Source organism: Bombus vosnesenskii, unplaced genomic scaffold (assembly GCF_011952255.1).
Source record: "Bombus vosnesenskii isolate JDL3184/JDL3185 unplaced genomic scaffold, Bvos_JDL3184-5_v1.1 scf7180000016261, whole genome shotgun sequence".
NCBI classification, from domain to species: Eukaryota; Metazoa; Arthropoda; class Insecta; order Hymenoptera; family Apidae; genus Bombus; species Bombus vosnesenskii.
In genome coordinates, this window is record NW_022884330.1 from 443,377 (window position 1) to 460,186 (window position 16,810).

General features: G+C 40.8%; 1 protein-coding gene across 3 annotated transcripts in view; it reads right to left on the reverse strand.

Annotated features, from left to right (window-relative positions):
* Positions 1-16,810, reverse strand: part of LOC117241683 (ankyrin repeat domain-containing protein 6) — a 133,769-nt gene that overhangs the window by 94,245 nt on the left and 22,714 nt on the right. For 2 of the 3 annotated variants that reach the window (XM_033507677.1, XM_033507675.1), the window contains exons 1-3: positions 4,347-4,487; positions 4,010-4,237; positions 542-647 (exon numbers count right to left, since the gene is read on the reverse strand). In XM_033507677.1, coding sequence (XP_033363568.1) covers positions 542-634 — 93 coding nt within the window. In that variant the 5' untranslated portion in view covers positions 635-647; positions 4,010-4,237; positions 4,347-4,487. Of the gene's footprint in view, positions 1-541; positions 648-4,009; positions 4,238-4,346; positions 4,488-16,810 lie in introns of those variants that run through there. The other variant, XM_033507676.1, reaches the window with a different exon arrangement.

Genomic DNA, 16,810 nt, shown 5'->3' on the forward strand with positions numbered 1-16,810 from the left:
AAATATGTAATGTAATTAATATACTACATTCTCAGGCCCGTATACCTCTAATGAAACTCGGGCTCGATCAATCTATGACTTGGCGTGCTATAATTAGAAGTGGGCCGAACGGTCATCCAAACTCGCATCTCTAGAAATCTCTTTTGCAAACGATCAACTTCTCCTTTTGAGGATCCTTTCGCAGGAGACGAGCTGCTCAGATGCCAAATCTATCGATTCCAAATAATTTCGTTAGTTTGATCTATCGTTATCCAACCTTTACATAATGGTGATTGTTCGTGTTGAATTTTATAATGAGAAACACGCGAGAAAGAAGTTGCTTACATCCACAAGTTCATTTATCGCAAGAAGATGATAGTAAATTCTCAGATAAATTTAAGCAACAGCGTTCGTAACATGGTCGATTCTCTGTATCTTTCATATTATGGAGTTCGATCAATGTGGCTTCTAAGTCATTTACCGCAACAGCTTCGTCGCGACAATACGATAAAAAAATAAGATCTGGTCGATGATAAAGGAAAAAACGGAGAAGGAGACTCACTTCGTCCGGCAGCGGTTTAATATCTTCGTCGAGGAGTCGCGCAACTCGCGCTACGTCGCCACGTGCGGCCGCCTCGCGTAACTTTTCTGCCATTCCAGCCACGCATCTGCAAAAGAAAAGGAAATGGACTGTCATTAGAGGAATTCGATCTAAAACGGCTGCTTTTCGTGCAACCAGTGCGGATTATTACGTCAAATACGCCGGTATCGCGAGTTTCTTTCGGAACAAGATCATCGAATCGGCGAACGATCTCGGTTTTTCTATGTTTCATCGAATCGGATTCCTTCGAAACGATTCCCTTTTCCTATAGAGTCAACGACAGCGACGATACGACAAAAAAGGAAACGAGAGATAGATATTTAAAGAGCAACTTTTACTACCTTTCAACGACGATTTTTACATTTTTCTCGAGCAAAGAAATTGACAAAAATTATAAAATAGCTCGCCAAGGCATTCCAACGCTCGTGGAAATCTTTCATAGATAAATATACTACGCGTGTTATACGAAAGATTTTGAAATTTTATTAGCGTTGGAATGAGCTGGCCGATGTTGTCGTTGCATTCGTGAATTTTGAAATAAATCTGAAAATGTATACAAAAGTTACAAGATATTTACTCGAAACGCAGTGTACGCGTAACAGCTTTCTATGACGAGTGTTCTTCAAATACTATCGTGAGCTATTGGAAACATCGTTAACATAATGAAGTAGTCTGTTAGTTAATGAATTGGCATCCGAAGTCAATTATCGCTACATTACATTCGTAACATTCATGGATGATTTCTTAGTAACCTTTTCCTTACGAGGTTTTATCACTATGCACGATTCGAAACTTGTAACAGATAAAGCTGGGAATTCAGGTTTCCGCCGGATGTCAACCGGTTAAGGACATTACGCACATGCTATATAGAAAGGGAACAAAACCAACAGGTGAATTTCTGCGAATTCGAGGCTCTCCGTATTTACGGATGCAAAAATCCATAGCATATTCATTGCGGCAATTAAGCAACAGGAAGTCGAATGTCTGGAATCATCCAGAGACTCAAAATAAATCTTATAAACCCAGCTATGATAGCAATTTACATCTTGAGAAGGTAATAATTCGCGATGAAACATACTACACCGAAACTCTCAACAACCTACTGATTGTGAATTGTAGTAGAAGATGTATAAATAAATATTTTATCGATACTTTCAGCCTCTTGTGAAATATTCCATCATAAATATAATTCGGATAAAACAAACACATTGTATGTTAAATAACAAAAGCCCAAGCTCAACACGTTCCATTATTAATAACAATTATGAGATATTCCATCATACATATAGTTCGGATAAAACAAACACATTGTATAATAAATAACAAAAGCCCTGCATTAATGCATTCCAAGCACATTATTTTCGACACGGTTGGAAGATATGCACGCCTCTGATCAAATTAATATTACACATAGAATCGCATTCATAATCCAGGCGGTCAGATCTTCATTAGAAGGAAGGAAAGGGCGTGACAACGAAGAAAACGACGCGCATCCTCTATAAAGGGAACAATGATACAGGCCACCATTGTTTTCGGAGACAATGGACGCGATGGATTCGTGAGTCGAGAGGAAAAATACTTGCTGAATGATCCCTGTGTTTCTGAGTCACTCGTTATAACGATATTAAATGGCTCGTAGACGTATCCTTTAATTTTTCCCTAATTACTAATTTTCCAAACTCAAATCAGACGCATTTATAAAAATCGCTGTGGAAAACATAATAGTCCACTTTTGTTGATTTTCTAATTTCTACGTCCCGTGCTAGCTAAGAGAAAGTATTTCAACGTGAAATAGTCACGATGTTTTATAAGAAATAATATTAATTTAATTGTTACGTTAATTTAGCTTTATCTTGTAAAATATTTAAGCTTCCGGCCTTCGTACGATGAGATGATCTGACGAAATAAGCGTTTGCTTTACCTTCGTTGCGCAAGTTATAGTTCGCTGCCACGCTATTCCATTAAAATGAAAAGGATGATTAACATATAATATTAAACGACCACCTGGAACATTAAATGCTAGTATCCTCGACGCAAGTGCGTTACAATTTTCTCGTTTTTGTTTAATAAAGAGATGTCGAGTTGAACGGTATTTATTAAGACCTCCGCCCCTCGACCACACGTCCTTTGAAGAACCTAGGAGAAAGAAATGATAGAAAAAGAAAATAGGATATTAAACAAACTGATTGATACAACAGATTACGCGCTTTTTCCCCTACTTTCATTTTCTTATTATCGAGCGAGCCATCTCGTAAAACGCAAAATTATATAATATTCGGTTTTCCTACGATAAGCGAAAATCATTAGCCTATCAGAAAGTGGCGAATGGCGTTGAAAGCGATGCAAACACGTTTATTCGGTATACCAGTCGTGTAATTCGGATAGGGAATACGGTTATATTTGCATGTATGCGCTTCGGTTCATTAACGTCGTAAACGATCTTTGTAAAATTAACGATGTAGATGAAGGCTTGCTTCGGAAGTTTAATTAGTCTTAAGATACTTGGTGGTAATAACCTTAGATTCCACCCTTTCCTCTGCTATAATATTCTTTAGAATTTTCGTATATTAACCCGTCGAAGATACTCTTACTTAATTCGCTTGACTCGCTGTATATTCACAATGAACCTTCTTGCGTCGTGATAGATTATTTCGCAATGACAATCCATGCCATAATCTATTAAATTCTCAGTACCGTTCATCGTGAATCGAAGTGAAACGTCTCGTAGACACACGTATATACAGTTGCGAGCAAGTGCATCGATATAATACGAAACTTTCAAGGGGCGACGTTGATTAATGATACCGCGGTTTCTCTCGACGACCCGACCACGCTAAGTGGAGATCTACAATACTAGGCAAAGAATAGTATCTGCTCTCCGAACGTGTATACAACTGTGTTCTAAAATTATAGTAAATTAATAGGCGGATACTCGATTCGTTTAGACGATCACGCATTCATCGGAATAATTAAATTTCCTGTACGCAATTTATACGAAACGTATCGTAACCCGATATCGACGATCGATCAATCACACCTCGTTAAACGATATTTGAGAAATCGATGATAATTCTCCCACATCAGACTCTACTTACGAAACGAATCTTGCTCCTTTTGCTTCCGGCTACTTTCGATTAAAACTACGTACGTAAAAAATTCAAGATAATATATAGTATATAATATTTCCCTTAATTATATCGGCATCGTGAAGTTAAGCTTAAATATTAACCTGTTGATTGGGTCATTTATCAATGTACGAAGAGTTATGTCAATGTAACACCACGGGACAAATTACTATGCTGGAAAAATGACGGTTAAATTAAATTGAATTATATTAATATCCAACAAGTGAACAATTCAAATGACCATTCAATCTGTTCTCTTTATTCAAATATTTATAGCGATTCGCGAAAGAATTTGAACACTTACCATAAAGTAACTTGTATCCTCCATACTCCACTTATCGCGAAACCGCCCGTTTAATTTTTCTTTCGATCGAATATAAATCAAGCGACCTGTGCAATCAACGAGTCCACCTTATTCTCCCGATCCAGCGGCGATTTAATTATCGCGTATCCATCCTTCGTCATCGTGATCAGTAAAGGAGAAGCGTCTTTCATCGAACCAACCACCGTATCCGACAACATAGCTTAATAACTTGAGAACAAAAAAGAACGCAATATATAACACAACCTTTCGAGCTCGTTATCAACTGTACCAAAATACGGTGGAAAAGCAATAACTCGTCATTTAAACAGTAACTTACCAAACTTCCGACAGCACTAACAATCGTGACGAATATCCTAGCACTATTCTTGTTAGAAAGCGAATTGAGAATATAATATTTGTTAATCTTAACGTTATTGTACCTCACATGTGTCGAAACGCGCGTTGTAAAGTTGTGCAATGTTATACCGCGCGTGGCGCTGCGATCTGAGGTAACAGGGCGCGAAAATCAAAACGAAATGTCCAGTAATCTTTCCAAAACAGAAAATGTGTTCGTGTCTGTGTTTCCAAACGTGTGTGTTTGTGTTTCCAAAACGCAAATGTGCTATTTCCACTACGCTGTTTCCAATTATTCATATAAACACCCGATGCAATAATTTTGTCTAGACTGTAATTTAACTTTAAATTAACCATACTATTTTTAAATCATTGGTTTTGGTATTCAATATGATGTTAACATTTTTCACGCCTTTCACACATCTTACGAACAAAGTATTTTAAAAAGAAGATATCCGAAGAGATACAAACACGAAGAAGAAGCGAGGAGAAACGAGGTAAACTAAACAGCGATGTGGCGCTAAATTCGAGACGGAATTAAGACGAAGGAATTCAAACGATGATACGATCGATATAAATAGACGTCTTCTATGCCTGACTTTATTCGATTACGCTATCGTTTCATCGGAAAAACGACGTGAATATCGAGCAACGATCTAAATCAAGAATGCTATCAATAAGGAACTTCGTCGAAAACAACCTCATAAATCATCCTTTCTTCCAATTAGCTTTTCGAAGAATCTAATTACAGCTTATCTTCCTTCGCAGAACATTCTCTTTTGTCTAACTACCAACGTTTTTATTAACGTGCGCATTCCATAGCTTAAATGAAAATAAGAAACTCATCGAGGAAGGAAAATGTTTCCAGAGTTTGAAGTAAAAAGTAAAAATGGATGTTTATGGCAAACCTGCGTTAATAAATGAATTGTAATCGTAACTAAAAATTACAATTGACACGGTCCATTATCGTAAGATTAGTCAAATAGCGTCTTTCGTTCTTTTTTTTTTTTTTTTAAGTAAATTATGCCAACAATTCGCTTCTAAACGAATAAAAATATTTTACGATGATCGATAGAAAGTAACTTTTCTACGGAAACTATGTTACTATTCGACTTTGATAATTCCGAACATTTCGCAATTAAAGAACAACTTTGAGCAAAGACACCGACCGAGTTAAGAAAAAAATCGCCAGGTAAGGTAACAAAATTTAATCGCAATGACCGTAAACCGGATAAACATTCAATCAACGGTGGATCGACGCGAGGAATAACGGAAAAGCGACGGTTTGCTAGAAATCGACGCAAGAAGCCTTGAATCACGACCGCAAACGATCAACCGATGTACCCGTAATCAGCGGCAGTTGCTCGAAAGACAGGGTCATAAAGCATACTTTCTTGGCTCGCTTGTCTTTGGTTAATAATTACACGGGGAACGGTCGTGGAACGCACAGAAAATTATCGTCTCTGTAGGGACCTCGCAGCACCTGTTACATCGAGGAAAGTTCCAAATGGTCTAATTTCATCGTGGAACATTTCTCCGTCATTTATTTGCATGCCATGTGCACGAGATTCTAACTGATAGATCGTAGAATAGAGTTGCGACAAAGATCACAGATCGTTTGAGAAAATATTCCGTTACGGATCTTAATAAAACTGATCCTTTACAATTTCTTCAAAAATATAGTTTCAAAAGTATACGCGCAGAACCTTATAGAAATATACGTGTAAACTCTGGAAATTGACAAAGTTATAAATATTAAAAGATATTTTTGATAGACGAGACTATCTTCCACGTATCAAAGTCACTAGTTTCCTACACTCGAACGTTTTCTGGCGACCGTACACGTAGCCGATTTCTCTTCTCGTTTACCAAGTAAAATGGAATTCTTAATTACAGTGGACTTACATCACGTACGCACGAGAAATCCCTCCTTCTGCGTGTCCGTACATATCCAACAGGACCTCGGCCCTCGTTCGCGGCATCTCTGACCCTGTTTCCACAGGTAAAACACCGCGTAGCCGAAAGAAATCGTCAGCCATACATTACGCTAATTAAAATACTCCGAACACCGTGGAATATGCAAAACGGGAACGAAGCTTGTTTCTTTCGGTTATAACTCGCGAAATGATTAAACGCGGTAATGTTATTAATCGACGTGATATCAATGGCGGTGGCAAATTATGATTTAGATAATACCGCCCTGTTGCCCGACCAGGTCGTAATTAATTTGCCAAGTGGTCGAATAAAGCGAAGAATGCGCGCGAAATGCGCGATCGTTTCGGTTGCAAACGAGTTGCCCTTTAGGATCCTGATATCGCAATAAAAGAGCTAAGTACGAAATTTACAAGCTGAACCTTCAATTTATCTTAACTTTACTTCAAGAGGTTCCTTTGAAACAGTGAAATCCAGTGGCGATTTCTCTCAATGCAAGTCTTTAACGACGTACGTTTAACCATCGTTTGCCACCTCTTCTTTGACTAGCGTTCTTTATTAAAAGTTACGTAATATCTCAAACTGGACTTTTTCTTATTATTTCAGATTCTTCTCCTATATACTGCCGAGCTATAGAACTTAATATCTGCGTTCAGAAAATTCGACGCAGATTACATAGTATAAAATATCGAATGCGAAGAGTTAAACCAGGCGGTGAAATCGCAAACGACAAAATTACCGATGCAGACGAAGTCTCTATCAGTCAATCTCTATCAGATTTCAATTAACAATGTCGAATCGCGGATGCGAGGCACCCTCGTCTATTCCAACCGAACAAGCAACGATCCATCGTTTTCAATCATTCGAGCGGCGATTGGATGCCGCATCCGCATCGCTAATTACCGATTAACCGGAATCGGCGTCGATTAACGGCTGGCATCGGCATCCGTCGTCGGCATCCCGACGATCGAACGCCCCGTTTCTCGTTGTCTACCCGAAGGCGAAGGCGGCAATGAGAAATCTTTTAATTAGAGATCCCGCGAGATAAGAATGTCTCCCCTGCGTTATCCGTCTACCAAGACAGAAACTCGAACGAGGAGAACATTCCTTCCGTGATCAGGGTGGACCAATCAGACGGAGGCTACAGCGGCAAAAACCATCGAGAACAAAGCGTTCAATTAAATGCTCATCCTCGACTGGCCAGGCTACGACTGAGAAATCAACTTGACGCCGATCCACGACCACGGGATCAACCGAGCCGCTGGCAAGAAACAAGCCAAGTTGTTTCGAGCGTGTTCCACCCGTGATTTTCTGAATGTTTCGAATTGTTCGTGAAATTGAATTCTTCGGGACGCCGTGTATTCTCGCGGTCAGCGTTGTTTGGAGAATCGCGCTTTTTGGTGGAACGCGTGCTACGGCTGCGTGTTTAGTTTCAATCGCGTAGAAGACTGCCAGGGTGGTAGAAATTGCGAACGGTTGCCGAGCCTTGTAAGTCTCGACGTTCGATTAGTATCGCTAGATCGTAGGCAATTGATAGGAGTCGATAGGAGTTAGGTTTCTTAATTTTAGACGCTATTCGATTTCGTTCGTGTCGATAGACAGATGGATCTTGTCAGTTTACGTAGAAGAACTGGCAAGAAACGATATTTAAGAGAATCTTATTAATATTACGTAGTTAAATATCGTATTTTCGTTTATCTTCCACGTCCTTGTAGCCAGTACGAGCGAAAATTCTTTTTTGACTACGAAGCGAACGACCTATCTGACCAGAACCTTGTGCACAGCGCCGTAGGTTAAACCTAACGTAAATTGTTATTACCTACGAACATAAGGAAATAACGAGTCTTTTAGAGTGGCAAAAATACTGGATTAAGAAAAAATTGATCTGTTCGCGAGACGTTAATGGCAGGCTGCAAGTAATTTCGATTGTTCTACTCCCAAGGTTGTCGACGCGTACGCAAACCGGTTCTTCTCGCTCCATCGCCAAGAAAAGGGCTATCAGCTCGCTATTGTAACCAAAAGGAGCAATACCCTGGGTCGCGTTCGTTATAATCGCAATATTTATTTACAACCATGTTCGGTATCGTTAGGCGCCTTTAAGTATTACCGTGAAAACCTCCGCGATACGACTGAAATCGCGATTGAACTTCCAATGGAAACGAATGAAAATGAAGATATACACGAATGCCATGCAAACGGGACGGTTTTACGATCGTTTCCCTATTCGAACGAAACAGAAAACCATTATGGTTCGAATAGCTTTGCCGGTGCGCCGTAAAGTCTTCGATGAGATTGCTCGAATATCACGTTCGGTTCTACCGAGGTTCTAAAGGTGTAGATGAAAACGAAATATCTTCCACCACGATAGATAACACGAGTTTCCAACGAAAATTACCCTTATCCGTGTCCGTTTTTCTTCGCTAAAGCAAAAGGATATTCCATTGTCGAATCGATATTCGATAGTTTCCATCAATTATTTCGCGATTACTCCATCAATTATTTCACGTAACCTAATAATTACTAAAATCAACAACTTTAAGCTTCCATCGCGTCCAACAAATGGTTTACTTCTGGCGTTAAAAATTCGTGACCAATCCATTATGCAGCCGTTATAGCGGCAAGGGTAATACGAAGAAACGAACTCGACGCGTTTTTACACGATCGGACAACCGTGCTTAATTTATTTACCTTAAACGGCAGCATAGCAAAAACGGCCGTGACGGAATTTCAACGGAGGGAAAGCGAAGTCCGCCAACGAACCGAACGTAGGATACGCCTAACGACGTTTTACCGAGAACCGGTGTCCCGCTCTAATGAGGTATTCAGTCAAAACCGATCCACGAGCCCAGATACCGGCTGGCATTTCAAATACGCTGTTCCCGGTACTATTTGTAACATATTTGCATAGCAGCCGCGTGCACACTATGCACAGGCGTCTCGTTCTTTCCGCGTATCGACGCCAACCCGTCGCCGATCATGTCGATTCGTTCGACGTTCGAGCGAGCTTGTAAACCAGGGGACATTCAACGGGGAAAATTGAAACGATTTGTTCGTCCTTATCGTCTCGTGGATTCCTTCGAAATTCTACAAATTCTATGGTTGTACATCGTACGATCGTAAGTTTTAAGACAACAGCTTGGTCCTGTTGCGTAATGATTTGTCGAGTAACGATAACAGCGAGTCGACTAGTTAAACGTTGCGGTTTATACGTTTCTTTTTCACAGTTTTGTAATTTCTCTGCAAGGTCGATGGAAGATCTAAGTATGTAAATTTTTCGTGCGGAGAATTGATGATCGCCGTTGATTAATGAATATTCATGGAAACGCGGAAGTCTTTGTAGATGCTTTCGCATTTTTTATACTTTCAGCTCCCGCGTTCCTTGTGATTGCATAAGATGCTTCGTTATTAGTTGAACGAACTTCAGCCTCTAAACATATTGGTATATTCGATCTATGGATGGCGTTGAAGTTTATCACGTTTGTTCGTTTTAACTATAATTTGTCAATTGAAAGTAACAGGGTTCGTCTGTCTATTCGTTGGCTGAACGAAGTTAAGAAATAGGAGAGACGAAGCTTATAACGGTATAGCGGTTACTTAAAAAGAGATGAAATTTCAAGCGAGCAAAAAGAAATCTTAATTAGTTTCGATAAAAAGTGGATCAAGTTCGACACGAAGGAGAAATTTTGCCACGTAATACTCATTAAATGGAAATACGAAAAACAGAAAGAAAGACATCGTAATTAAACGGGAACGACAGGAATGGGATTGAGAAGGAACGAGGAATATGTAACGAGATATAATTTCTTCTGCAAGTTCCATAAAACTGGGTTACCGTAGTAGGAGCGTTCAATCGTGTCACGATGGCCTTGCGTTTCGCATTGAACTCCGTATTAAAGAGATGCGATTAAATAGCCAAAAAGAAGACGGATAAAATATTATTGTACTTCCATCGCGAATACGTGTGTCGAACGAATTGTTGAACGATTTCTCGAAAGAATAAATTACTTGCTGTATTACTTGCTGAAATTTATAAACACGCACTAATTACGTCCGTTATTACAACCTTGGAGATACGAATCTCAGAAGTAAAATTAATACGATCGGTAATTAGATGATTTACGATTTAAATTATACGTGTAACGGGAGAAGATCGTCTTCGCGATGACTTTCACCTGAAAGAAACTTTCCTTCCACGATTCCACGGATATTCGACCACGTGTACGCCTCAATCGTCCCACATCCCATGAAAACTCGATGGTTGCGCTTCAGTCGCTTCACCGTGTAACTTCATACACACGTAACGCGCAAAACATGGTCGTTCGTGGAATCAACAGGTGAATCGAGGGAACACACGGTGCTTGTAGTAACCGGGTAGCGGATTTATAGGCAGGTGTGCATCGAAGCACGCGTTTAAAACACGCGTCTATCGCGATGCCGCAGGGTTAAACGGCGATGGGAAATAGAGTCAACGAGATGCGGCCGAGATAACGCACAGGCAATGACTGACGTGGCCAGGCGAGATTACGTCCTGCCTTTAAAAGGACGACGCACCCCATCCGGCGTGTCGGTGCTCACCTATCGATTACGTGACACGGTCACGCTCGTGAACGTCGAATTTGAATACAAGCGAGACGCTTCAATGGACTCTCTCTCCCTCGCTACCTGAATTATCCGCGGTTACCTAGCATCCCTTTATCGAGTCCACGTTTATACGCCAGCCATACGAGACTGCGGCTTGTCTGGATGCAGGTTTCTTTTCTGTTACCGAATGACGCTACGACGAGTGTTGCGCGGTGCTGTCTGTCTAACAGAAACGCCAATAGCATGATTTTACAACATCTGATAACTGTCTTACAACGACTGATTTTGAATATCTATTTATAACGGCTATAAATCTTCGACTATATGGATGGCGATATTAATCTTGTGGATCGAGTAACGCGTCATGAAACGCAATTAAAAGGAAGCAGCCACGCCTAGGTAACGTCGCGAAAACGCGTGCACGCATGAACGCATCGCGAGGCAAGAACAATGCAGAGGCTCGTGGCGACGTGGTACCATCTGCAGGCAATTGCGACTGAAATTAAATAATCCATCGATAATTACATATATTGAGTTATTAAATAGCCGTGGTAACCCGGCATTACCGGTTTCTTAATTAGTGTCTGGATCACCATCGTGCGTGCTGACCATGAATGCGATGCGGACCATAACCGTCGTCGTTTATTATATTATAGTCACAAGAGTATTATTATTGTTATTGAAGATTGCGTTATTCGCAGAATCGTTACCATCGATAGATCAGCATCGCTCGAGATCACGCGAGATCTCGGCAACGGTAATTCCAGTTCGAAAGAAGACTCGACCATTCCGATTTCCAACTTCTCGTCTGCACGTTGGCGAATAGATCGATATTTAATTGTAACGTTCGACGAGTGTGTCAGGCATTTGCCGAGACGATAAAAAACAACGCTATCCAACGATACGTTGAAGCGACACGAGCCGATATTTGACGCGACGTCACGAAACAAACAACGATCCTTGGGCCGACACTGTCCTACACGTTTCGTGTTCTCGTGGTTGTCCGTAGAGGATCGAGCCGCGACTCAGGATTCCAGTCTATTTATTTTAACCGCGATATCGATGATCGCAAACCACAGTGGAGAACGGATCATAGTGGTTGGCCATCGATACCAGCTGCAATATGATCGGTTACATTCAGGTTTTGCCTCGCCATCAAACGTTATCGGCACCAGCTTAACAAAATTGCCGTTGTAAGTATTTTCCAATCGATTTCACCGGTTCTAACGACTTAATGCCACGCTGGCCCATATGAAGGTCTTTATTAATTATTAGCCACGGTCCGGCATAATATACCCCGGCGGAGAAACGAACAACTCTGTCACGCGTTATCGGAGGCAAGATCGCGGCCAACTCGCCGGATTCTTCTCCGTAATTGACCAATGCCGGGTAAATCAGCCCTCGATGGATGTATTTCGGCGAGTAATCGCTGGAAAACTTGTTTCCAATGGCCTATTGATAGACGTAAAGACAGGACGGTGAACCATATTGGGTAATATTAATTCGTAATTGATTTTCGATCCACTGCTTCTGGATTTCTGTATCGTCGTATGTTTTTAACCTTATCGTCGATTATTTCGACGAGTTCTATCTTGCCAAGCCATTCGTAGGGATATTACACGATTTATACCGTGTACAATTTTCAAACGCTAACGAAATAAATTTGGAAGATCAAGCTTATCTTTAGATCCGAGTAAAATGCAATCTCTTCTTCGCTATGTTCTTCAAGTTCGTTTTGAATGCTATAGGCTCTACCGCCTGTAATGTTTTGGCTGGAAACATTACCCTTGAGCTTTGAAACGTGATTCGTGCGAGGGTGGAGCGGTATAACACGGAACAATGCGACGTACACGAATGGTCATAGAAATTCTACGCTGCAGACGATAAATCGTGATCTGGAGAATTGGAAAAATTTTGGTACGAACTAAGAAAAAAGCGACGGTGAGTGGAAGTCGAAGCAGATAGAGAATAAGCATCGAACATCGAAAGTTACGATAGACATCGCGATCGTTCTGTACAAGGTACATCAATATAGAACCGGGTTGCATCGTCGGGCTCGTAAGTCGATTCCTAACGAGTACAAAGCGGCATATCGGCGATTCTAATTCTATACGCACTATTGTATGCCAATTGTACAACGTCGAGAACGATGAGACTGCAAGAGGTGTACAGGCAGATAACAAGTGGCGATACGCAGCCAGAGACACGGAAGAAAAAGAAAGGGCCTGGCATAGAATTCGCGTAGCATCGGTGGACACGCGGAACCAGTATCGATCTTATTGTTCGAGAACGGTATTGTCTTTGTGCTTTCTTTAAAATCGCGCGACAGTCCGCGACGGTTCTACAAAAGTATCGATTCCACGTGATTCTTAACGTTGGAGACTTCCGAAAGCCGGATCGATGGAACTATCGGCTTGGCAACCAAGTGACTGCGGATTTTGTCATTAGGTGAAATTGACAAAATCCGCAGTCACTTAGTTGCCAACCCAATATTTGCAATTATTCTTTTGGAAATAAGAAATGGAGAAAAACGTTCCGTGTCTCGAAGAAAATCTTCATAAATGTGTGGCGACGTAGAAAAAATAGGAAAAGTATGTTCGTGTAAGGTACGAGAAGACAAAAATTTAGCGCGCGTAATCGTTTTATGTTCAAGTTCATCGGCCATGAAAATCCATTGTATTCGAACGATGACTGGCACGAATATTTGATCGCATTACGTACACCCACCGACTAACGCGTCGAAGCATTTAATTAACGAACGAATTTATCCTACCACTTATCTCGCCGTTTTGCAATTCTAATTTATGTAACATTTCAAATCTTATCCGATCGTATCCATTGTTTTCTTATTCTTTATACGACCGCCTTGTCTATAACGAAGAAGTACGATGAAATTCAACAGCAATTATTTCACGAATATTCCTCGAAGAGTTAAGGAACCGTTAAACGAACGTAAAAGAAACTGGATCTGACTTTTCACGTTTTATACTCCTGTGAGAATGTCAGTCGATGCTTCCGATACCTTCGTTATACGTTTTCAATGCTAAGCAAGGCGGACACGTTCGATCAAATCTGATTACAAACTGAATAACGAACGGGCTAAAAGCATCCTTTAAGCTGATCTTTTCGTGTCATCTTACCAGCGTATGCTTCATGACTCGGTGAGATCGCAATATCGATCCCTCGCGGAACCATTGTTAACCATTCGAAACCTCAAAACAGGTCGTCACAGCTGGCAAGAAGGCGCGCTTACGTCGTGATTCGTGTATAACCACGTTTGTAATACCAGAGATGCTGAATGTAAAGGATGCGAATGCAGCAAATAGACTATACGTACGCACGAATCATGATACATGAGAAGAGTTGATTTTAAACGCTGCTTTTAGACGTAAAACGTTGCCTACTGTGTCGCTTCTTTGCAAAATAAAAGGCTAGATCTACTCCTTCTTCTAGAATTTTCTCTAAGAATATCTTCATTTCTCTAATTATAAAACTACAACTAGATAGATCTTCACGTTATTTCTGGTATAATAGAACGAGAGAATCGACATAAAAAGTACATCTAACAGAATAAAAATGGGAAAGAATTAATTTATTTGAAAGAAGGTTTATTTCACAAACGAAAAGATATTTCACTTATTTATCTTATTTCGCTTATTTTTCGCTTGAAATTACAATCTTTTCTTCGGAATTAATGGCTTGCGATAACCGGAGACGAAAGGTACACGGAAATACGCGGGTTAAGAGAGAAATGGAAAAACCGCGCGGAACATTTCGCCGAGGCGAATTTTATCGGTCGTAAAGCCATATTGTTTTCGAGTGTCATTAAAAGCGGAGGGAACTCGCACGGCCAAGCCTAACTATACGTCAAAGAACGATCCTGATGAAGAATCTGCACGCGGCGCCCAACTCCTATAATCTCTGGTCTCGCAGGAGGATAAATTGTACGCTGGCGATGAATTGACGGTGATCGATGTCCACCATCTACCAGGGTCGTCGACGTAGGAAAAACGAAATGAAAAATCGCGATGCTATCTCTGCTTCAACAAGAAAAATCGGTATAAACCTCGTACGGTATTTATTTAGAGAGATATCACGTAGGAAAGACGAATCTCGCGTGCTCACATTGAAATTGAACAGTTAAATTGGATATACGCGATCTTAAACGCTGCTGTCCACGTTCCGTGAGTTCCACTCCTGTCATTCTACAAAAACGTGTAAGAAAATTTATTTCCAGAAATGATATAATCTTGTCTTTTTTTAGAACCGAAAATTTTTCTAAAGTCTTCTGAAGACAGAAATGATCGACGACTATCGCACCTAGAAATTGATAAATGTAAATTATCAAATATTTTCCCGCGTAATATTCTAATCTCTAAGTTGCTGATATCCAATTTCACGTTAAATTCCTATATTTAATAAATTCACCTGTCAAAATCATCGATCAGGCGGCTGCTATGATACGTTGATAATCCATACGACTGATAACTCGTTCATTAATCATCGTGCTGTTCGTTGAATCACCGATCGTCGTATTAACCGTTGAAACCAGAAAACGGACAAATTCGAATCGTGTTCCATCGCCTCGCGTCATTTTTAACAAGCGTCCAACCTTTGATTCGAATTATCATGCACACGGTTGACCGATTAGCGATTAATTTTGCGATTTTTCTCGCGACGAAGACTGCGGATTTCTCCGTGTGTCTTTGTGCCGCCGATACCTTCGATGGATAGTTTAATCGCGCCTCCTATGGGAGTGGTTCCTCCGGACGACCGTATATGGGAACACGTGGCAAACACTGGAGCAACGCACGTGCGCTGGTAAAATATATTGATAGCCACGTTATCACGTGTGTACCATACGTACAAAACGGAGAACAAAAGCAAGGCAAACGGAATCTCTGCTTCTCTCTCTCGCCACCGCGTCGTAAGAATGGACACGGAGTTCTTAGAACTGGAACGCACGACACGAACACGACCAAGCTCGCATTAAATCCGATGGTTTAGTGCTAATGGAAACAGTTTCGTATATACCTGGGGACGAGTTCGAGGTTACTTCGCAGTGGTAACGAGTCTGGCTTCGCAGTAAGGGATAAAGAAGAGGAAAGAGGAATTGACTTTCGAACTGAGCGTCGTCGAATGGTCGCCGTGGCTGGGATAGTTCGAGTTAGATTTGAATTCGGTTGCTCGATTTTAGTCTACGTTTTATATCGCGCGATTGAAACGTCCTATCTGTCGTTTCCAAACGAAATTGTTTCTTCCTGCCATTTCTTTCTCTTCGTTTCGTTTGAAACATTTAACGACGGTAGACTGCGTGGTATAAGTTTGCTTCGAGAACACGAGCAATTTCAAATATACCTCGACATATGTTGAAAAACGAACAAACGTCAGACAAGACGCTTTAAAGAAGCAAGATAGAAGTTGTATTGGTTACTCAGCAACGTTATTTTACTGTCCTCGATGAATCTATGGCTGAAATAAATCGACTATTCGAAAGGAAACTAATCGTTTCTACATTAAGGCAGATTAGATACAGAAATTACACGCCGGTCTGACTAATATAGTTGCTTCTACTTATCGAGTGATCGAAATCCCAGAGTAACGCCGTTCCGTGCCGGTTACACCGGACTCGATTAACCGTATGGATCATTTCGCTTAACCTGTAGATAAAAAGAGGTAACTCCTGGCTTCTTGTAAATCCTTGTAAATCCTTGCCAACTTGTAAATCCTTTCGATTAAGCCGAGAAGGATTCTTCGAACCGTTCGGTAAACATATTAATATCCCGGCCGATATATTAGAGAGCGTGATATGTTTTACGAGGAGGATCGGCCGTAATTTGCCCGCTTAATTCACCGAATAAACCTCACCACCGGGGAATCGGGTATCATGGGAATCGGCGATTCTCGGCGCGATGCTAACTGCAGGAGTGCAAA